Source organism: Falco punctatus (genome assembly GCF_963210335.1).
Source record: "Falco punctatus genome assembly, chromosome: 3".
NCBI classification, from domain to species: Eukaryota; Metazoa; Chordata; class Aves; order Falconiformes; family Falconidae; genus Falco; species Falco punctatus.
Window position 1 is genome coordinate 62,251,913 of NC_137582.1, and position 24,566 is coordinate 62,276,478.

At 40.0% G+C, this 24,566-nt stretch overlaps 1 protein-coding gene across 2 annotated transcripts in view; it reads left to right on the forward strand.

Annotated features, from left to right (window-relative positions):
- Positions 1-24,566, forward strand: part of GNAL (G protein subunit alpha L) — a 194,119-nt gene that overhangs the window by 55,531 nt on the left and 114,022 nt on the right. The window contains exons 1-4 of one of the 2 annotated variants that reach the window (XM_080378104.1): positions 17,177-17,334; positions 17,694-17,766; positions 18,628-18,682; positions 18,866-18,985. In XM_080378104.1, coding sequence (XP_080234230.1) covers positions 17,196-17,334; positions 17,694-17,766; positions 18,628-18,682; positions 18,866-18,985 — 387 coding nt within the window. In that variant the 5' untranslated portion in view covers positions 17,177-17,195. Of the gene's footprint in view, positions 1-17,176; positions 17,335-17,693; positions 17,767-18,627; positions 18,683-18,865; positions 18,986-24,566 lie in introns of those variants that run through there. The other variant, XM_080378103.1, reaches the window with a different exon arrangement.

The window sequence follows — 24,566 nt, forward strand, 5'->3', positions numbered from 1 at the left end:
ACTGCATGCAGCAGTGAAGTCGCTGTGGAGGAAGAAGGGAGAGGACTGCACAGACGGGGTGATGGGAGCAGGTCCTCTCTGATCCACTCCCTTCTCCCACGTAGAGGAAGAGAGGGTAGGGCTTCAGAGCTGATGTCTTCTGATGTCTTGAACCTGGCTTTTAGAGGAGACACCCCTTTGCTGTGCTTTGCCTATGATTCAGCAACCATACTCACGTTGATGAGGATGGCTTCACTGAAGCCTTTATTTTTAAGACAGCTGTAGTGGTGTCTGATGTTACGCTAGTCTGAAGGCCCCTGTTAATTTTTATCAGTAGTGCTTTGATAGATTGGTTGATGCATTGTTTGACAGACCTGTAGCATAATTGTTGATGCCATTTTGGCAGTGGCTTATCATACGCTTGTTTAGGGTTTTTTGCCGTCGTCTTGCTGCCCGTTCTGGGGCTTGAAACTGTAAAGAATGACACAGCTAGTGATCTGCAATAAAATTCAGGTCTTTCTTTCCTTCTTTAGAGAAATGAATTATAAATGTCCTTGTTGCCAAGCACTTGATAACTATATAAGTGGGAGAACCTCTCAGTGATATACCTTAATAGCAGAACTAATGATGTTTGAACTTAAGTCTGTTTGTTGAGACTTCATTAGCTTTTCAGCTGAGAAAGTGAGTGGGGGAAAATGCACTCCAAACACGAGTTGTGCACTGGGGCACACCAGGAGACAAGCAGCCAGCTAAGTAGCACTGCTTTCTCACTATTAAACTGCTGTTGCTTTTTTCATGAATTACATATATTGTGAGGTCCTTTCACCTTTTACTTTATGTCTGGGCTGAATATTTTCATTGTTTTAAAGTTCGCGTGTGTTTATGTGCCTGAAAAGTGTTTGTGTGTGTGCATGTATATATGTGCACCCTTCTTTTTTCCTTCAGGTTTCTGTAGTATGTTGTCATGACTGAAGATCAAACATATGAGCTGTTTTTTTTACATAGTGATGAGTCCTTCGACCATCCTGTTTAGGGTTTGGTTTTGTTTTGATTTTGATTTCAAACTGTCTTCTTCCTAAACACTGAATTGTGACTGGCTTAGAAGCATGCTAACCGGTTCCCTGTGTTGAAGGATGGTCCCTATATTAAACTACTTGATGTCCTGCAGCAAACTTTTTCAGTTTTTTAAGATAAGAGGATCTTATTATAATCATAAAGGTGGAATCCAGTACTTTGTATTACATTCCTGGATTTTATTTGCAGAAGAGCCCCCTTTTAATGAGAGTAAATTCCTAGTGCTAAGAGCCAAAAATCATGTTTTACTGTTTATTTTTTACTATTTGGCATGTCCTCAGACAATTTGTTTGTTGTACTGGATCATCACGGGGTCTGTTAGATCATCTAATTGAAAAAAAGGGAGTTTGTTGTCCTGGAACGTCTCCAGAAGTTGTTTGTTCCACAGCCAAGTCCCTCCTATGCTCTAACTCTGAGGTCATCTTTGTAAGTCACATTTATTATGTTTAATTTATTTCCCTGTTATGCACTTGAAATCTAAGATTTTTTAATTAAATATGTGGCATAAAGTGTATTTTTAAAGTAACAATGTAAATGTATCTCTAAGGTTAGTCACCTGGCCTTCAGCCTTAGGTTGAAGGTTACTCATTCTGCACTCCAACAGAAATGCACTGATTATCATTGTTTATGATATTTACATCTATTTCTAAGATAAAGATAAGGTACTGACCGATAGGGAAGGTTTTTTAAATTGATATGTATTTTTGTTTGTGAAAAATACCAGCATGCTTTGTTTTCAATGTTTTCACATCTGATTTTTCAGGAACAGTAGACATCTAACAACATGCTCTATCTACCAATGTCAGGCTTGCACAGTACACCTTTTTTTCTGTTCAGAATGTCCCAAGTTCTTTCTACAGCAGCTTTAATCAAGCTTTTCTTGACAAGTATGTTTGAGGGTAGGGTGTGTCTGGTTTTCTTTTATTCAAGATCATTCAAAATCTAATCTGCCTCTTAAAAGGTGCACTGAGAAATGGAGTTGCTCTTTAGGATTTTTATATACTGATCTATGAACATAATTTTTTCAGGAAACAGAAGTCTTTCTTACTGCCGCTTTTGAACGAGCGAGATTTTTATGCCCCGTAAATCAGGAAGGAGAGTTTCAAAGGGCTAGTTCCTATCTTTAGGTAATTACATATGCAGTGCAATCTTCTGAAACATGTATCATCTGTGTCAAAAAGGAAACAAGACTGCTGCTGACAGCTCTTACCTCATGAGCATGAAAATTGGGAGAGAGGGGGGTTTAAAGTTTGTATTGTTCTTTTATGATGGTTATGAGTTGCTATACAGCTGCGTGAAATCATCTATATGATTTCCTGCAAAACTGGCGATGTGGGCATTGATTATTGCAGTGGATAGCAGGTATTGAAGAGGCCCCAAGTAAGAAAGTAGGAAGAGCAGAGTGGTGGGTTTGGTTTTTTTTAAAGTGAGAAATTTATCAAAAAAGACATCTATAAGAATTAGAGAATGTAATCTGTCATAAAATGATAGGTTAGTCCTGACAATTAGACTTAGAAAGCAAGTAAAGGAGATCAGGGTGCATTAAGAAAAGGGAGATAGTATTGCTTAGTGTGCTTACTTCCTACTCTAAAGATAGCTATCTAGATAAAAATGTCAGTGGTATTATGGAGTAATTGTAGACCAGGATGTTTTCAGTTCGCTCCAGCTGCTTGACCTTGCCTAGCTGTTGACTGCAATGCAACAAGCCATGTTGCGATCAGCACTTTCTCTGGGCTGCTGTGGAAAGTTATAGGGATGCCCATCTCTATAGGGCTGTCTCTGTAGGTTTTGTGGGCTATTGTACTGAACACTGTTTGCTGCAGATTTTTCAAGCTCAAAGCAAAACTGTTTCGTGTGCCCAGCTCTGCTGTGCTTCTCAGAACCACATGGGTGCTCACGCTGGAATAATTCATATTTTGGGCTGTCCAGCCCATCAGGAGCTAAGGATTAAAAAATGCAGTGCAGCTGCTGTTCCAGCAAGCAGCCCTGTGAGGTAACAGCTTCTCTGTGCAGGCCATCTAATCACTGAGCTGTCATTTTACAGCTTAACTGGTCTTGCTAAAGTCATGCCAATTCTGAGTAGCTTGTGCTTAGGTTTTCTGGCATTTTTATGTAGAAAAAACCAGATACTCCTTTTTGTGCCACTCTCTTTCCCCCAAAAAAGGAAGTATTCAAGGAGTGAAGTCCATCTTGCACACTGAAACTGTATGACAAAAGCCACAGTGATTGCAGGTGGATTCCAATAACTTCAAACACATTAATAGATTCTGTGGACTTAACGTCTTGATTTTGTATTTGAAAGTGGTTCCTTGTGTGTTATCGTAGGTCTGGGTACTCTTTAAAAGTCTGTCTGTCTTGCAGGATTTTTGAGGATGTCTGTCTGCTCTGTAAGTGGGTCGGTATGCAGACAACTGTTAATACAGCAAGCTGTGGAAGTTGGGATCAACAGTGAAGATGATCTCAAAAAGTAGCTGGGAAAATAAAAGTAACAAAAATGCAAATTAAAATGGACGTAGAGCTGCAGAATTGTAGCTTGGCTCTTGGCATAAGAAAATGTATTTTGCCATAGAAAAAGCATAATACACATGCCCAGAAATTGGAAGTGGAAAATGTGCCATGCACAGTTAAAAACCTGTGCTAGTAAAATAAATTATTGTATTGAGGGATAACTCGTTGAGAATTAAAATTTTGTTTCCACCAAGGTAAGTGTGAATTTATGTGGAAGCAGTGCAAGAGAGAAACACGTAGAACAAGCCTGTGGCTTGAGCTGGTGCCAGACATCAGAAGATCCATTGTGGACTATGAGTTAATGAACAGATATTGCCAGTGGAGTATCCGGACAAGGTTGCAGGGTTCCACAGGATTCTCACAGACAACAAATTTGGCTTCCCTTTTACTGGAACACTGTGAAAACTGAAGGCCTTGTGGTGTTTGCAGAGATATTTTATTGAACGATTTTAGTGTATGACTTCTGGATTTCAAACATAATGTCACCTATAAAAACTTGCTCAAAACTGACTAGAATTTAGGTTTTGGTTCTTATAAAGTTCTGTGAAACTCTTGAATGTATCTTTAGAAAGAGCACTGCAGAAAGCTTTACCTGAAAGTGTCCTGCTGTAGATATGAAGATACATGACTGTCCTACCAACTGACTGCTCTTTCCTGATTTGTTCTGAGCAACTAATTACCATATTTTTAATGGCCCCATCCTTATTTTAAATTGAAACTGAACTCAAAAGACTTAACAGTTACTGGATGCATACAATGATCATCTACAAATATTTTAATTGTTTATTTTCCAACATCTCAGATACTCAAGTTAGTGCCTTTTAGGTACTTTGATAGTGTCTATTGTAAATTAACTGCAGTACTTTACAGTGAGCTTTTTAAAGTTTCAAGCTGAAGTTTATCTAAAATATATGCTTGGGCATATACATTGTCTTGTTTGCTTTATAGAAATATGTACAGACTGAATATTCTCGGTCTTGCATTTTGATGAAAGATTTGGTCATTTAGAGAAAAAAAGTCTTAATTATGAACAAGCAAATTTTATAGGCCTTGGATCTTAAGGCAATTTCTGGTACATTCATCAGACTTCACAAAAACTCAACCAGTCAAGGTAAGTACTCTATCAGCATTTGAGTAGTGGTGAGTCCATGATAAAGTGGATGGATTAGTTATGACTATTAATTTAAATTAATTCTCTAGAACATTGCTAGGCTACCAGAAGAGCTGGTAACCAGTAGCAGGCTGCTGCCATCATCAAAATACCCCATTCCTGAGTTTCCCTCCTAAAAAGCAGTGCTGCAACTTTGGGCTGGATGAGTGGTCCTGCTGCACTGCCAGAGCCCAGGGCAGTAACAACAGGGCTAATCTCTGATTTACCCGTCCAGGTCAGTCCAGAGAACTGTGTATAGCTTAGTTTTCTGATAAAGTAAAACTTCTAAAGGCTTAGTTTTCATCTGATCTTTTAATTTCTAAATTTAAAACTCATGAGGTGATTACTTCTGAACTTGGATGCAGTATATGCCATTGATGTGGTGGAGAAACATTCATTCAGACATGGGACAGGTGCATGGATGGAGCAAAGGTTTATTATTGATGAGGTATTCTTTTGGGGGAGAGAGGAGGTGAAGGGCTTGACAGAAAGAAAGAATAATCCTAAAAGTATAGGAAACAGAGCCATAAGAGGTACATTCATACCAAAAGGCAGAAAATTCTTGTGTATATGTGTGTTGTCAGTAACAAACCAACAACATACCTATTACCTTGGATTTTTACTTACGTAATTCTACATGGAGAAAGGATCAGTTATTATCTGCTGCTTGATTTTTATTTTATTTTAAGAAAAATTCAGGCTTACTGGACGGTGTTGATAGGTAAATGCTAATTATCATATGTATTGGCATCAGTGCATATAAAGCATTGTATTCGAATTGTATTAACTTGTAGTTGTGGTAAAATCTAGGGGGGGAAGAATCATGTCACTCTAAAACGTCAAGATGCCAGCTTTTGAAAAAAACAGTTTATTGTCACAATCCTTGTAGTAAATAGATACAGGGTCATTTGCAGTTGAAGCATTTTTCTTCCAGTGGCTCTCCACACCTTTGTGAAGCAGCACTGAAGTTGGGGTTGTTTCATGAGATTTGAGGATGTGAGTTCCTTGACCACGTGGAATTTCTCATTGCCTGAGGTCATCAGATGGCTTACTGACCAAGTTGAAGAGCATTGTATTGAAAGAACTATTCCTGTTGAAGTGAAGAAGAGCATTAAAATGTATTACCGTTACCTTCTTATGGAAAAAAAAGTGGATTCATTAATGCCACTAAAAATGATTGGTCATGAGCAGAGGTGCTAAACTGTGTGCAAAAGCTCTTTCACTTGCTGGTGACCAGCAAGTCATATTTGCTGGTCACCAGCTCTGTGCCTTTACTTTCCAAGTTAACACATCACTGCGAATACACTGATTCTGGCTTGCTGCCATGCAGTGCAGTTGCTTAGCTGAATTTCCTGCTAGTAACCTTTATTTCCATTTCACAGTGATTTCTGAGCACTGACTATTAGATCTCTAGATGAATTCACCTTGAATCCATTTATAGTTTGTGAAGAGAAATAGGCATTTCAAGGGAGGAATTGATTAGATAATAATAGAATAATTTTTGTAATTCTTAGATTTTAAACATCTGCATTAGCATGAGATACACTGCACCCCACGTTTGATTTATTATATTATAAGAGTCCATTGTTTTCACTGCGGTTGGCTAAAACTGTTATTGATAATAGAGCTTTGCATAATTTGTATGGTTTTAACCCTTACTGGATGTAACATCATGTCTTTGCTATGCATGATTATAGCAGATTTTCTGTGTGGCCCGTATCAAAGGTTTCTCTTATTGTCATTGATATGATATAAACTGACAAAATTTTCAAGTGAGCAGATTCCAAGCATAAATTTTGGCATATGTAATAATAATATTTTAATCTGGTGTCAAGGTTTTCGTGTGCCAAGTAAAAAAAAAAAAAAAAAAAAAAAATAAAAACCTGCCATAGTGTACATTTGGAATAGAGCAAGCTGTAAAAAAAGAAGACATTATTTTAGTATTATACATAGGTACTATAGCATGGATTTGCTTAGCTTATAGGTAATCCAAATACTTCCAGAGTATTGGTCAGTGTAAAGAATGACTTTTTAGGTTGTCATCATGATTTCAATAACAAATAATTAGAACAGTCACCTGCTAAGACCTAGTTCTTAAAATCTGATAGTAAATTCAGAACAACAAAAAAAAAAAAGTCACTTAAAGGGTATGTAGCATCTGTATTTTTATGTCTGTCAATATTCTGAATTTTTGAAGTGCAGCCTGTCTATTCAGTATATTCCAAAAAGGCACAGAAAAGAAGGATTACTACACATTAAAGAAGTTCATGGCGATGACGTGGCTGTAAATGTGAACTCCCAACATGTAACGTAAGTTGTATACCAACACTCATTCAGATTTCCATAGGCAGTTGAAATTACTAACAGTCCACAGGAAAGGAAAAACAGAATTTGGCAGTATTGGAAGTATTTTGCCACAGCATCAGTTTTTTGTGTTAATTTTTGGCTCTGTGCTGTGTATGGTTTACAGAAGACAGCCATCAGCTCATGCTATAAATCACACAAAATTTTGGAGTCAACATATGGAAAGTAACCAAGTTAAACTTGAAAATTTAGGCACTTGACTGAGTGCCTAATCTTCTCCTTTCTGCTTACCTTCTTGCGGGGCATACAGAGGAATAATCTGACCATTCAGAGAGCTGTAAATAGCAGAGAAGGTGACTTGGGCTGGGGAAGCAGTATGGTAAAGGCATGAAGGCAGCCTGAGGAGATTCACAGATTAGGCGGGAGGCTATTGTTTGCTGACACAATAGAAGGAACAGGATCAGAAAGGTGTGTGGACGCCTGCCATCTCCAGCCTCCTTTCCCTCCCCTGGACGGACATCCAGGACAGAAACAGCAGCCCGCCATGACAAGGCAGAAGCATGAGGGATGAGGGACAGGACCTCCTCTCTGTCCCCGGGGCGGTTGTGTTGCTCCCTGAGCCAGACCCATCTGGGTATCGCTGCTGTTTTCTGCAGTCGTGCTCTTAGAGAGCCGGACTTTTCTGGCGGCTTGAAACTGATTTTTCCTATCATTTGCACATGGCTCGCTGCATCTCGGGACAGATTAAATTAGGTGAAACAGTTCAGATTGTAGTATATTAAATACTTTTCTCTAGTCATGGGCGAGCTCTCTGGTACTCCTCTGGAAAGTGATGGTATGCTTTTGGTTTCTGACAGGCAAAACCAGCAGCCTGGACCTGTGGTTCTGGGTAAAACATTGCCCCGGCGGCCCTTGCAGTGTGCTGGCTGTGGCAGAAAGCTGCAGCCCTCGTGGCCCAGGGTGACAAGGCAGGCCACAGTGTGCTGCGTGCTTCACCTGATCGTTGCAGGCAACCACAGGGATCCCTGGTCTGATAAACCCTGTTGTTCCTCATCTACTTCTCTGACACCAGCTGTCCTTTCTTACCATCTTCATCCCTCTGTACTTCTGCCAGTTTGTGATCATTTTTTTGAGTGGAAGTGACCAATGTTGTTCATGTTTTTCCATTAATTCCTGTAATTATAACACTTACTTTTCTCTATATGATGAATACCTTCTTTGAGATGTTCTGGGTCTCCATTTTTGGGGGGTTGTTTTTTTTTTTTTCTTTTGTTTTGCTTGCTTTATTTTTTTAATGTTCACTCTGACAACTCATGGTTATTCTGAGGTGAAATACATCCAGAAAGTCAGCTTTCAAAGGGAAGGGCTCTGTGATGGTATACACGTGCAGAGGAGCAGCATCTGAGATGCACAAGCAACTCAAATTTGGCAGTTTGCTATTTCTTTCATCATTTGCTTCTGCGGTCTCAATAAAATCATATAACAATGAATGACATAGAAAAAACTTATGTCATGTATTGTGTGCCTTTTACAGATGTAATTCTTGAGTCTTTCTGAATGTACAGCTAGCTGTCCCTTCACAAACACACTATAAATTGTATGGACCACAAACGTTTGAATGGTACAGAGAAGTTTTAATCTGTCATTTACATGTTCAGACAGAGAATCCTTGTGTGTATTCTTCCAAGCTCTCATCTTTGTATACAGTTTTATGCTAGTTTGTATTTCTGGTAAATGTTTCACAGGGCTGACCTATTAATAACTGGTTTTCCCTACGTGAGCAGGCTGCATCCTAAGCTGTCTAAAGGTTAAGAACAGATTTGTCAATGAAAGTTTATAGTGGTTATTTTTATTTAGATCAAGTGTTCTCAGTCAGCGTCCATGTAAAAGAACTATGTAAAAGAATACAATAGTCATAATGTATCTAATGATCCTTTAGTGGCAGATTATGATCATATCTTTATTAGTGGTAGTAATTGTGGTGACAGTGTTGCTGACAGGTTAAGCCACTTCTTACGACAATAGCTTTTGTGCTGTTGCATCAGGATCAGAATGCAGTTCCTGAAGATTTGCATATTACGAAGAATAGGCTGCAAAGACATGGAAGCACAATCTTGTCATTGTGTTTAGTGATGTGGGTGGCAGATAGCTGTAGCTGATTCTGAGCAGGAAGAGCTTGCATATGGGTAGGTTTAAAGGCCTTCAAATGTTTTAGGATTGGTAGGCAAATTGGTTGGCTAGGTGAATGGTGTTGTAAGTTGTTAAATACTCCAAGCAGCTATATGCTTTTTAAAACCCTCTGAGTGTTTTAAAAGATACAGCGCAGTGTCTGAACAGCTGCGTGAGTTTAGATTGCTGGATTAGACCATTTTTGCATTTGTACTATGGCTAACCTCAGATGCTGCTGTGATAATTCTGCATAGCATTGCACTGCATCATTTGGACTTAAGCTATGATTTACAATTTCAAGGAGGTTGGAAGGCGTTGAGCTAGAATGGTTCTGTTAAAAAAAAAAAAAAAAAAAACAAAACACAAAACTAAAACAAATGTACCTGTAATTAAGCAGATTGGTATGGAAGCATGACACCATTGTTGATCGACCTGAAACTTTACACCCAGAGAAAATGTTGCCATGTTTTAGGAAGTTTTCTCACATTATACATTTGTATTTTAGAAACAAATTTTTCTTTCCCAAAGTGTGTGAGAAAACACAGATTCCTCAGTACCTTATTATTAAGTGACTTACTCCTTGACTGCAAGTTTTCTGGACTTTTCAACCTTTCTCCCTTCTCCTTCATGCACACACAGAAGTTTTTATCACCTTTCATCCCAAGCAAAGTGATCCTGTGAGATTTCATCCATACTCTGGATCCTTAGTATAAATTAAACAAATCTTTGCTCCAAAGAATCTAACTGGTGTTATACAAACAGCCCAGTGGCTGCTGGGAAAAAAAAACTTTTGCTTTTTAGTAAAAATAGGATGAATAAAATCATATGCGTTTGAATTCAATTAACTCATGCTATAAAGGTTCCATCAGAATAGCATTGTAATTTTGAGACTAGCAGGGAATAAGGGAATAGAAGAGAAAGAGAACAGAGTAAGTAGAGTTATTTCCCAGGAAATGGTCACAGTATGTTTACAATTGTTTTTGCCCTCTCCCACATAGGTATGCAGATAGAATAGTCATCTAGATAAGTGATTTATCTGCTTAGTCTTCATATCTACTGCTTTATCTGTCCAGAGAAATAAATAATGTAATGTCATGAAAGCATAGAAATTTAATTGCAACATACACCTGGTTTTGGAAGGACCATGTGGGTCATCAAGTCATGTCTCTTCAATTATGAGCAAAAATACGTATAGGAAACTTAAGATCTGTACTACAAAAGGCTAAGAGGAATGTGACTCAACAAATATTTGTTACAACCAGATGTATAGGTTAAGAACAGAGATGGATGAGGAGAAAAACACTGTGTGGTTGGTTATTCTGTAAGTTCTGATGTTTTATCTGGACTTGCTAGTCCAGACTGATGCAGTCAGGAAAAAGCTGTAATTCTGCAATAAATATTGATAAAAATCAGAGTGTGAGTGTGTGAGGCTATACACATCTTGGCAACATTATTTCTCGAAGCCAATTTTTACTGATTTACTCTTGTGTGTAGTTACATGTTGGGATCCTTAAACAAGGTTAGGAAACAGACTTAGTTCCTATGACCTTACCAGTGCTTCTGGGTATTGGAATTGCATTAATATGCACTCAGTGGCTGCAGTTATAGAATTCCTTGATTCATGTTAAGGTAGTTGTATGCAAAGATTGTGTTTATTTGTAAAATTTTTCTGTCGAGGGACACCATTGATTCACCATTGACGATTACTGCAGGCACTCAGAAGAATTAGAATATAATTTTGAATTTGAATGCCAGTAACTTAACTATGCAGAGACTTCCTTTATTTGAAAATCAGACATTTGTGGGGATAGCTAAAAATTTATCAAGCAGAGGAGTTAAACAATAGTGAAAAAACTGAAGAGTATCTCTACATTTATATCAAGGGTGATATAGAAGGGTGATAAAGGCACAAGCAAATCACGGATCAGGTGTGTCTGTGGTGAATGTAGAGACTATCTAGCTCAGCAGAATGTTGTCTAATGTGTGGGGGTGGAGGCAGACATGCTGTGACGGCAAGTGTTACGTTGAGGCATGTGCCTCAGAGTTAAAGGTAAGGTTAAGGCACATCTCACATATGTTTGGTGCCTTACAGGGTTTTTCCCCCCAGTTTTTCATTCCCGTCCAAATAGGGAGATTGTGATGGTTGACCTGAGCATTTACTATTAAGTTCAAAATTCTGTATGACATATAAAACCCTTTATAAACTGCAGATAAATGATTTGGCTTCACTGTTACAGCTGTGCAAAATGTTGGTCAGCATGTTGCAGAGAATGCAGATGTCTCCTGTATAGATTTTTCCCCCTGTTTTTAAAAGTAGCAACTCCATCTATAATTCTAGCTGACTTCTTTATTTATTGATGAATTCACTTCTAAATTGGGGTGATACTAGCATGTTTTGCCTGGCTTTATTCAAATGTATTTAATCTCAAGGACTCTTCTAAACAACTGATTAGATCTAATTTTCCATTGCCTTAAATGTAAATGTATTACTTTGTATATTCAGTTTAAGAGGGCAGGGGGTATGTCCATGTCCTTTGCGTGTCCAGCCAAGTGAAACTCTCCATAAACTGGGAAACTGGCAGAGAAGTGCCTCCTGTTTTGCTAACAGCATAACGTATCTCATAATCTCACAAATTCATCAGATGAGAAATTGTCTTTTTGCTTATTGCAAAAGCATCTGTGTCACTTTATTTAAAAGTGTTACTTGATTGTAGGAATATTTAAATCTCACGACGTTACTTAGTCTTGAAACACTATTAGGACCTTGGTGGATTTACGCTAGTTTCAGTCAGTAACTTCTGCCTCTGGTACCGACAGATGGATGTGTGTGCACTGCTGCCACACAAGTCTCTTCATAGAAAGGGATTTTCCTTACCAACAAGGATCTAAATTGAAACCCTGAGCTGATGGGGATGGCCAAAGCAGAAATTCCCCTTTACCTCTGCTTCCTTGCAGGACATGGATGAGGAATAACTAGCTTGGATAAGGAATAAGTAGCTTGAATGAAAGAGGATTGTCCTCTTTAACACAATCATTCTGCAAATCTGCTTTTCACCTGATACTTTTCCATGCAGGCTTCCAGGAGCATCTGGCTCCTTATTGGAGCTAATCTTCCCCTTCACAAATGCTTTCTCAGGGCAAAAGGCTATCGTGATTTCTGTGGGCTGCTGCCTGCAGTTTTTCTTTGGAAAACTTTTTCTTCGTACTCTATTACCTTTAGTCCGTAGTCTTCTACCGCATCACTTCATCTGCTTTCTCCCTTTCACTGCTTGCCTATGCCTTGCAGAGTTGGGGTGGATTGTGGTTTCTGGGAGAGGAGCAGGTGAGGGGTAAGTTGGTCTGACAGGTGAGTTACATGATGACAGCTGCCAAATGAAAGGAGTATGGCATGGGAATGAGGACAGCAAACTGCGTCAGGGAGCCAGGGAACTACTCAGACCATTGCCGTGCCCCTCAGCATTTCCTGACTCTCTCCTGCATCGGTAAGTTTGTCCTTTATCCACAGACGTGAAGTCAATTCAGGCTCAGGTCCACAATCACTGTGAAAATGCATACGTCACCTTCTCAGGCATCTCTCCCATCTTGCTTCTTAAAACAGAAAAGCTCCTCTCAAAATTCTTTTGATGACTTTTTTGAGGTCATTGATTTAAACTAAAGGATAAAGGTTAGAATTTCTCGTGTGACATTCACTTCTCTGCAAAGCACATACTGTGTATTTTCTAGACCCTTAGTGTTTTTAATGCAGTAAGAGTCGTAATTTTTGTTGGTTCCTGGTTCATGGATGTTACAAAAATCCAAGTGTGGCCTTGCAGGGAGTGTGTACTTTTGTGTTAATATTTGACATCTGCAGAGAGACAAACTTACCGAGAATTTATTACCAGAAAGAAAGAATTATTTTTCTTGAATACCTATGCAAATACTGATCTGTTTTTCTCTTTACAGACCATGCTTTGACAATAAGGGGGAGTAAAAAGCATGGGTACTAGGATATCTGCAATATCCTGACGTGTAGTGATGGGCTACCTGAAAAAAGAGAGGTCAGTGAGGAGAAGCAGGTCAGGTCACCACAGCGTTACCCACCTAGTGTAGTGTCCATACTTGAGGGCAGGGACGCAGATAGTTCAGAGACTCATGTGCAAGCTGAGGCAGGAAGAGTGACAAGCAGGAAGAATCTCGCCCAGTTGCTTAGCTCCCCCCATAAGCTTTTGTTTTCACCTGTCTTTCCATTTGCTCTTTTTTTGAGAAACAGAACCAAAGCCACCATAGAGGCTGTGTAAAGGGAAGATGGTCTGCAAAGGGTCTGCAGGGTTTCTGTAGAGAAACTTTCTCCACCCCTACCTAATGTTTGCAAGGAAAAGCTCTGCATCAATCCTGCTCTGGATTAGAGGGTCAAGGAACAACTGGGTCTCTTGAGCTGCATCTGTAGGAACTCCCCATTATTTCTCACTGGGGTTCTGTTCCTCTTTAGCTCAAACAGGATGGACATGAGACACAAGACCGTGGCTTTGTGGCAGGGGTGGCCACCCCACCCAGTATGTCTGCTTCCTTGAACTTAGCTTCAATTGGTTTGTCAATTCTTTTCTGTTCAAGAATGCAAACGTGGCCTCAAGGAAGCAACTTGGGCTCCCCAACATTCAGCCTGAGACTCACAAATAATGCAGCCTGAGGTGGGAACTTGCAAAGCAAAGCAGGAAATAAAGGTGTCTGTGGTTTCCCCCCAGGAGGGCTTATGCTGTATTGCCTGGTTTCACAATGGGACAACACCAAGTTTGAGCACAAAGCATAAGATGAATGTTATTTTTGTACATACTCAGTGTGTATTTATATGTGTATATATATGTGCATATATAAATGTATGTATTATACATATGTCGCCTGATCTGATGTGGCAGAAGCAATGTGAAAGTCTTCATTCTCACGAGGACGAGGAACTTGAGGGGGACGCCATGTTGGTTGCCTGGGAAGAGAGTGGAAGAGCAGGAAGAATCTCCTTTCCCTTGCCTGGGATTTTGTTTTTATTCACATGTACAATTTGTACTAGAAGCTGTTTTGGTAAAGCAGCATGCTGAAACCTTTTATAGAGACAGGTATTTGGATTATGCTCACTGTTTAGGTTGATCTGCATGCAGAGGAGTCATATATTCATGTGATAGTTGTGATTTCTGTCGGGGGGTGGGGGGGTGGAATGCTGTGTCCAAAGGGGTGAAAGCTTCCCTTGTGTTTATTATTGCTTCTAGGATTTTGTAGTTTCGAATGTGTCAGGATAAGTGCTGTATTTGGGAAAAGCAAAGTGAGGGTTGGGAATATAATTGCAGCCAAAAGTTCTTTCTGGGCACAGGTTGCTTGCGCGTGTCATTCTTGAACTGTGTGATCTTTTCTCAGGAGGAAGAGACCCAAAAGGGTCATGGGGTTTTTCGAGGGGGAGAGAGGAAATGAGAAACACTTTCTCTCTTTTGGAGAAAGGTAAAAGCAGGATATACCAGGATCCTGTCAAATCCTATTTATTGGCACTGAGCCTTTTCAAAGCTGAGAACAAATCTGCACCAAAAATCCCAACTTTAGTACGTGCAGAAAGAAAACTGCTGAGGAGAGGAGGGAAAGAAACAAGGCAGATTTAGCTCCTAGGACCAACTGACACTAGCCAGATTTGGGATTTAGGTCCCAAACTGAGTTATTTACATAGGAAATAAATAAGGTTATGCACACCTTGTGCATCATAAAGTACAATTTTGACACTTAAGAACTATGAAAATCCAGACCCAGTTAGTGATTTCTAGGCAATCCTGTTCGGTTTTGAGCCCTCAAAGGGCCTCACCAGAGAGCAAACATGACTGCTCTTCACAAAAGCCATTCATCATGTATCCTGTGCCTGACAGCCTCCAAAAAACAGCGGTAACCCTGAACTGTGCTTCCAAACCTACCTGTATCTGAGGTGGCGTTTGCCTCTCCAGTTAGGAAAAAAGTAGTCTATTCTGAAAAATGCAGTCCAGTAATGCTTAAAAATACCTATTTCAGCCTGGCAGATCCTTCAATTGTTATCTGTAGTGTGTCTGTCCACCCCCCCACCCCGCCTATGTAAGAAGGAAGATAAAACAGCTTCCAGAGTCTAGATCAAGCAGTACCATAAAAACACATATCTGGCAGTTGAATTCAGCCATCTCTGAAAACTCCATGTACCCAACCACAGCTGGAGCAGTACCTGTTTCTTTTCTGGATCCAGCCCTTTTCACCTTCCTATGATGTATGCTCCAAGTAGACAGTACCAGTTCCTCTTCCTTGACCTAGTGTTTCCCACCAGAGTGAGGGAGCAATTGGGGGGGCGGGGGGGGGGGAGGAGGGAGATCCTTCTGCTCGTAAAATCTAGTTTCTTTTTGCCATATGCATCTTAAGACTTTGAGAGTATCATTTGATAAAAATGAGACTTTGTTTGAAGTTGATGGCAGTCTCTCTTTGATTTTAATCAGGGCCAGAATTTCGCACACGTATGTAGCTATCAAAATACTAATTTTTCAGTAATCCATTTTCGTAAGTCTGGGGGAATAATAATATTTGGAGATAAATGCTGAAACTATTTTCAGACTTTAGAGGTGTCATTTCCATCCTTTTTTTTAGTGCTTTTGTGCCCCAGTGAATCGGGGATCACATTTGAGTAGTGCTGGTGGTTTCTCTGCAGTGGAAGTTCAGGAAGAGCCGGATGCTGTACCGCTGCTTTTGCACTGAGGTGCCGGGTTGCAAGGTGGGAGATGGGAAGCAAGAAGGAGTACCTGCAGTTTTCTGGGTGGTAAATGAAAGAAGAAACACAGGGGTTTCTCGTTGAGATTGGTGGTGGTGGTGGTGGTAGTGTGCGTGTGACTACGTTTGGGGTAAACGTTGCTGTGAGCCATTGGGACAGCTTCATTTTCTTGTTCAGCTGACACAGTGTAGAGCATTCAGAGGAGAAAAGCCACCTATGTGCTGCTGTGACAGCTCGCGGAAAGGGCCACTTTGTTTATTAGCAAGCCAAGGCACGGTGTTTGTGCGTATGTGTGCATTTTCTATAGGCGCAGGTACGCCTGCCGGTGGGACCCACCCGGTGGCACGGCCCGCGGCCGGTGAGGGTGGCAGGCAGCACCTGTGGCAGCCGGGGCTTCCGACCTGGCAGCGTCAGACCTTGTCCTGGCGGCCGCCAGGCCCGTCCAGCACCGCCGCGGAATGAGGGGAAATATCGGGACGGCCCGGATCCCCGGGGGCCGCGTCCCGGAGCCCCCTTGCCCCGCCGCAGGGCCGCGGGGGGCGGCAGGGCCGAGGCCGCGGGTCCCGGCGCGGCGGTGCCAGCTCCGGGTTTTGGCGGCAGCAGCGCTGCCGGGCCGCGGGGCCGAGGCTGCCGTGCGCGGCGGCGCTGGGGCGCGGTGCGGGGCGGCGCGGTGCGGGGCGGCCCGGGGCGGGGGGGGCGGCAGGGACCGCCTGGCCGCGGCCCCGCAGGATCCAGGTAGATCGGTCCGGCTTTTACCTTTCTCCTTCGGCTTCGCTGCGCGTAGGGCCGGTAGCCGGGCTGTTTCCTGGTCTCGCAGAAAGAGGCAGTGCTGAGTTAGGGAGACAAAAATAGACCTTTACAGAGAAATATAGGGATTGTGCGCGCGGTGGGGAGGGAGAGAGGAGAGCGGCACCCGGCTGGTTTCCAGGAGGAGCCCTTTTCTCCCTCTCGTTGCATGTTAGGCATTTTTGCACAGATTTCTCCCCCCACCCCCTCCCTGCCGGGGTACGGCCGCCTCCGCCGCCCGCTCCCCGCATCTCTCCGGGGGAGCCAGCCGAGCCACTCCGCGGCGATCCGAGCGCGGCCAGAGACCATTTTATGCGAGCAAGCCGGGGGGGAGGAAGAGAAGAGAAGCCGTCGCAGGGACACACGGATATAAAGACTTGTCTTCTGCCTTCCCCCACACCCCCACCCCCCACCCCCCCCGCCCCCCCACCCCCCTTTGTAAATACTAAATCTGTAAAGGCAAGGATTTGACATCCATCCTAAGCAGCGGCTATGGGGTGTTTGGGCAACAGCAAAACGGAGGATCAGCGTATCGATGAGAAAGCGCAGCGAGAAGCCAACAAAAAAATAGAGAAGCAGTTGCAGAAAGAGAGGCTGGCTTATAAAGCGACACACCGCTTGCTCCTGCTGGGTAAGGAGGAAGGGGGCAGAGGTGGGGGACACGGGGAGAGGGGGACGAGGATGGGGGCATCTGCCCCAGCCCGCCTGGGCGCCAGGGCGCAGCGGAGAGGGGACATGTCTGTGCCTTAGGTATGAAGAATGTAGGCTGTTGTGTGTTGAGCAGTATGCGAGACGTCCCCAGATTGAGCTCAGCGCCTGAGCCACATGGATGCATACATACAGAAACGCTGCCGGAGGTGGGAGATGCTGTCGCGTTCAAAAAAAAAAAAAAAAAAAAAAAAAAAAAAACAACCAAAAAAAAAACCCACCCCAAACCCCCAGCCTGAACCGTGTGTCACAATGTTCTCCTTTTCCTTCTTTCTCTTTTAGGGGCTGGTGAGTCAGGAAAAAGCACTATTGTGAAACAAATGCGAATCCTGCATGTCAATGGATTTAATTCAGAGTAAGAATGACTGCCGCTTTGTGACTTATTTTTCATTAAATGTTGGAGACAGGTTAACACACAGCAGGCTAGGGAATTTCTCCTCTCATCCCCAGTGTTTTGGTGGCTTGACACTGCGTTTTGGGGGAGGGAGGGGAGGAAGGGGAGTGAGAATAAGGAAATTACTGCTATTGTATATTTGCATTTTCTCCTTCTGGCCCCTTTACTGTATTTTACACTGTTGCTACTGCAGCGCTTGACAGGCCCCTGTGTAGCAACAACATGGCGACTACTTTTTACATAGAAGCAAATAACCAAATATTGCATCTGTCTGTAATACAAAAATACATGTCAAGTCATATTCAGGATGACAGTGGCTGCTGTTTTTCCAGTATTTGGGTTAGCGTAAAACTGAAACCAATTTTACACGTTTGTTAGAAATCATGCTGTTTTCTGAGGCTGCAGCATTTTCTCTCCGAAGAACTCTTTGCCAGAAATTGTTATTAATCCATAGCATTAATTTTAGATATCTGTTGGCCTTCAACTGCATGTTGTTAATTTAGAGCATGTTTACAGCATGCTGTAGAAATGAAAGAATAACTTCCAGTTGTATCAGGGAAGGCTTTGCAGATGTGGCTGTGATTGTCTGGTTTAAAAAAAAAAAATATCTCAGGGATGAATGTGCATTGCCCTTCATACTATGCAAGAAAAGGGGTAAGGAGAAAAATATATTTATCTTGCTGTTCCTTTCAGTTAGTATGTTGTAATGATTGAAGAGCAGATAAACAAGCGATCAGTGAAAAAAAAAAAAGATTGAATGCAACTGACTGAACTGCTTTGGAAGAAAAAAATCAAAGTGTTAATATTTCTGTTTTAATGCAGAGAAAAGAAACAGAAAATACTGGATATTCGGAAAAATGTTAAAGATGCGATTGTGGTAAGAACATACTTTATACTGTTCTTAAATGCTTGGGTGTACTGGAAATGATAAGGATTGTGCTCTCCAAGATTGTGCTGAGAGAAATCCCTTTTTGCTGATCAGATTGGATTATCTTCTATTGATCCTGTATCCTAGATTTATCCAGATTAATGTGTTTGTTTTTGTTTTATCCAATTCTAGACTATAGTTTCAGCTATGAGCACTTTAATACCCCCAGTTCCATTGGCCAACCCAGAAAACCAATTTCGAATGGACTACATCAAGAGTATAGCTCCTCTTTCTGACTTTGACTATACACAGGTAAGAATAGAAACTGCTGATTTATTGTGCTTCAAGGGGGAAGATGCTGCTTCGCTTTGATTTAGTGAAACGGTGGTTTTTTTACTTTTTGGAAGGTGGTCACGGGAAGAGCTTATGCCTGCTCTGCCACTGGGTTAACTTTCTTACGAGACTGTGGTGGTTGCACCTGTTTTAGTGGTGCAAGGTTTTCTTGTTACTGATTTATTTGCTGCTGTTTGTAAATGCTGTTTGTGCATTTAGTTCTTCTCTTCAAAATTTCTGGTATAATGATATATATTGACATGTCAAATAAGACTTTGTTGAAAGCTGGTTTCCTGCCTGGAATTAGATGCAGGATGTCAGTCTGGGGCGTTACAGTCGACCAACAGAAAAGGATATAAAGGGATAGAGTGGTTCCAGTGTTGTTTACCATGCTTACTGCACTTTGGAGTGCAAGCTCACATAAAAGGTGGTCCAGTAAGGTGGTATGCTTCCTGATGTATTTATTGTAGTTGGCATGAGCAGTGGTTTACTTGTATGTAAATGTTGCCATCTTTTGATATGGAATCACTAGAAAATTAAGTATTTCTGTATAGAAGATACTCTGTTGTAGACAAATGAGAGGTACCGGTCAGAGTAACTTGCATAGGCATCTTATATGTGATTATTTTTATCTTTTTGTGTTGTTATTATTTATAATAACATGCATAGAATGTTTTATGGTTTATGCATGACATGAAAGCAAGTGCATAGACATTCTGAGTATTATAAGGAATTCTGGTTTTGCAGTAGGACAATTTTTAATTTGCCTTAAAATGGTATTGAGAGCAATTTGTTATGGATACAGCAAGGACTAAAAACATCTTCATTCATTGGCTAAACGATTGCGAGTTGTTCATGCTATCAATATTACCAAAGAAGCCATTTACAATAGAGTGTCTTTAGGTTATTGTAGCTCCAGGGTGGAAGGAGGAGAAGGGGAAAGAGTCGTTTCTTTATTATATGACTCATATTCTCTGGTGTGTGGTTTTGCCTCTGGTAAACCTACCACTTTGAAGGTTCAAGATAAAGAAAAAATATCAGGCATCTTGTACAGTTAGAATTTAACACAGAATGCAGATGTTAAGAAAGCCACTGCAAGGTACACCCACATACTGCATAATTGCTCAACTGGTAGATAGATGTAAGTTAGTGAAAATGAGAAACTCTTTTTAGAAATGGAATGCAAGTTTGACATGAAATATTTGTCTTACGCAGGTATTGCACTTCTGAGGCGTTTGTTGCTCCTGGGGGGCTGGGGGGGGATGATGTTGGTGGAATTTTGACCTCTGATTGAGTAAAAAAAAGGTGGCATATATCCTTTGCAGTTCTCAATAGTACATCTGGGGTTTTGGGTTTCTGGGATAAAAGAAAACGGAAGTGGACTTTTCATAGGGCTGGAGTTATTTTTTATTTTCATTTTATCGTTTACAAAAATTTTTCTTTTTCACAGCAGCTGACTATATCTAGCCAAATGTGATTCACTGATATTTTATAGAGGGGAAAACTTATTGCTGTTGGAGGGGAAAAGAACAGGACCCAGTGGACTGTGAAACAAGTAATAATTAATTTTAAAATCTCAATTCAAAGTTCATTTTGTTTTAAAATTAAAAAAATAACTTTTTTAACTGAGTAGGATTTCTGAAACTGTCATCACATTTTTTGAAGTAGTGTCAAATAATAGTCATAATTTAAAAAAAAAGGTGTTACAAGCTTATAAAAAGAAAAATCAGTGCTCATTTAGAAGCAAATATACTTTGTGTATCACTTTCATCTTTGCCTCCTGTTTTCTTCTCTGCTCAATTGATAGGTTTCATATTTATAAAATGTATAGTCTGGCTAAATTTTGATAATTTTTTTTGTTGTTGTTGTTGGTTTGGTATGTTACTTGTCTCCAGGAAAACGCGTGAGCAAGACAGATTGGGGGGGGGGGGGGGGGGGGGGGGGGGGGGCAGGGGGGGAAGGTGCTGTCCTGCTTCAGGGCTTGATTCTACTCCAGTTTAAGTAAATGATAAATTAAAGTAAAACTAAGTTTCCAGCTGAAATAACTTTCGACCCATTTAGTATTTTTGGATAAGAACAAATATAAAAATAAATACTTGGGTAGTAATCAATAATGAATCCTTTGCTAGGCTTTACTGCTTCTCTTAATTGATAGCTGATGTATAGAATAAGGCCTTCTGAGCCAGAGAAACGAATACAGTATTTATCAGTAGACATTCAAGACTTGCAGTTGTATCGTCCCTACTGAAAAACAGTTGTAAAGGAAAAAATGCTGACTTTGGCAGTGCTTAGGTGTTGCCTCTGGGGTAAATTCTGGCACATTCTAAAATGTGACAAGGGTTACCCTTCTTCCTTTGAATGAAGGAAGAGACAATTTTAAGGTTTTTAACAATGTGGATGGTAATGAGCTGTTAAAGACATAGCCCTTAGTGTTGCAATATGAGTTACAGATGTGGGGTTTTTTGGATGATGTTAGCCATGTAAACTTTGTCATAAAAATCAATGTATTTTAGTTGAAGATGCATTTCAAATACATTGCACACAGAGTGTGGGGAAAATGACTGCACTGTATCATGAGTCTTTAAAGACAGATCCCTGATGAAATGCAAAAGCTTCACTGATGGCACAATATGACCAACACTCATGAGGCACTAATTTAACTATATTTGTGACATATTTGGTATGCTTGAATAGACATTGTTAAATTGCATACAAAATAACTAATATGCATTTAATTGTGAAAATTGTCCTTTAAGTGGATTTGAAAATACTGATTTCCTGTGGGTGAAATCATACTCTTAATTGCAATTTATGACTGAAATTCCAAGAACTTGAGTAAGGATGGGATTCACGTTTAGACTCAGATATGTATTTTGGGTTTTTGCTTGGCTGTTTTTTTAATTGCATAGCTTTCTACAAAATGTAAGCAGAACATCTTACTTAGTAGTGATACAAATTTTAAAACAAATTATTTTCTCTTTACAGCCTTTTAACATTCCTTTAAAAGCCTGAGTTCCCCCCAATAGTTTTACTTACTTTTAAAAAATTATTCTTTAATTTGATTTAGTTGCACTGCATTGATGATTTATCTAGTTGATGTAAAGCAAAATCAAAGGTTTCCTGATTTCTTTTGTAATTTCATGTTGCCTTTCATGGCTTTTATTAAAAGACTTTACAAAATTTTTATGAAGAAATTCCTGGGTGACTGATGTGGTCTAATTCTAGAAATCGCAAAAATTAGCGCTACAGTTTTTACAGAGTTAATAAATGTGAATAAAGCAAGTATCCACTGTAGTTTCTTTGTGGAAGTCATGAAAGGCATCAAGATAAATTTTCATCTGATGACTAGTTTAGATGCTATCTGAATTCCATATTCCAGGTTGGAATCAGCAGAAGGGCTTTACAACAGAAATGGAAGCACGCACACTGTATCAGAAAGGTTTCATTATTTTTGGCAAAGTGTTGATTGATATTTGCTAAAGTTAACAGGAATTGACATGCACCATTTTTAATCCTTTATTGATGGGGATTCATTTTGTCCTTTGTAATCAGAGTGAACATATTAAGGGCATATTATGCTGGTAGCTGTGGAAAAACATGGTGTATTATGTAAGCGTGTGTTTACTCAAGTTCAGTTGTATTTATAAAGTACTTGAATTTGGTGGGCACTACAAAGCCACTCTGTACGTAATTCCTTTACCCTTTGTCTTCCCCAAAAATGTAGTTAATTTAAGTTGCTTTTCATAAGATATGTCTTGGATCGAGCTCATCTGATCAGTTACCTGTAGGTATATAGCAGGTAGTCAGTTAGCTACCACCACTTCCATAGTCAAGTGTTTGACTATACAAACCAGTTACCAATGAATGTAAATCATTTGCTTAATAGAGAACATCTAAACACTTCACCCAGGTTTTGGGGACAAGGGAGAATTTTCAGAAGATTACTTTTCCTTTGCTAAGAACGTTTTAGAGAGGCAATGTATTTTCTTGAACCTTCATGAAACAGTGAATTGTGCAAATGTAGTCCCTTGTGCTGATTTTAAAATGTGAGTTTTGAAAATAATTTTAAAAGCTATTTTATCTATTAGGCAAACTCTTTAATTTAGCTTTTAAATGTGAAATGTTAATGTAGGCATTGACAGGGAAACTACTTTAGATTAATCTGATATGTGGTTTGCTCTGCATTTTCAGATACTGCAGTTTGAGTTCGATTTGATGACTTTAATTTTCTTCCGCATTTTCTCCTTAAAAATCAGGACTTTCTATTCAAACAGTAAAGACACAAGAAAGAGAGAAAAATTGGGTTTTGGTCAGAATTTGAAGTTACATAGACTTCTGTTAGGCTTTTCACATTTTTATTAGACCTGGTATTCAGATTCAAACTGGTGTCGACAACTGGTGAGGGCTAGTTTTCACAGAGTGTGTCTCAATGTTTGAAGTAACTGGGAATCTTGCTCAAGTGAAGTGTGTCATGGGGCTAAAGAAAATCTTTATCCTGAATAAATACTTAAATAAAAGATTAAAAACATGATAAAAATGATTCATATATAGTTAAACTTGCTTGGGTTATGCAGTTAATGCTGCGACTTTAATATCCTATTTGATCACAAATCGTTTAAGTTTCCTGGTTACAAGTACTTGATGTAACCCAAAGGAGTTACAAAGTAGCATCATCTTACATGTTTGGATTTTCAAATAATTTGCAATATTTCCATTTCTCAGGAGTGTGAAAATATACAAAGTTTTACATTAAAATATCATCAAATAAAAGAGAATGCGCTGATACTGCCACTCAAATGGCTTCACTTGATTTTTCTTTCTATCTAGATTTTTACTTCAGGCCTTTGTTTACCATTTTGGTAGATTGAACAGCCACAAGTTTTTATAATTACCTGTGATAGTGATACTTAACATTACTACAGTGTCAAGTCAACATTAACTTTTAAAAATCAATTAGACTTTTAAAAATCAGTTCATTTGCGTTTGTTGTAGTCTAAGATGCACACGGGTAATTCTTCATTTGGTCTTACTCTCACAAACGTGGAAAGGATCTGGAAGGCCAGATAATGATTCAATTGTATAGGTCCAACCACATTATTACTTCCCTGAATTAATAACACTTGAAAAACTAATGGAGAAGGCTGTCAGAGAAAGACAGCTTAAAGTGCTGCGTATGCTAATGTAGTTGTTGGCAACTCCTCAGTCTTCACACAAAGGTTAAAACTGTCAATAGAACTGATATAGAAAAGTAGTGGATACTAGGGAGAATTAGGTAACAGATGAGAGTTCTTTCTTGTGATAGCACTTGTTCTTATGCTGTATACTAACTATTAATTAACAGCAGATACTGAAGTTGAGCTGTTTTCATGTTAAGAGCAGATTCTGCTGATGCCCAGTATACCTTTTCTTCCATATGAAATGCCTGCTTGCATACAAATGTAGCATAAGCATGTCTGGTTTTCCTTAAATCAGCAAGTGAAGTCCCCAGTGTTCTCATTAGTCAATGTTAAAATAGAAAATTGCAAACATTTCTTACGAGAGATTAAGAATATACTTCAGT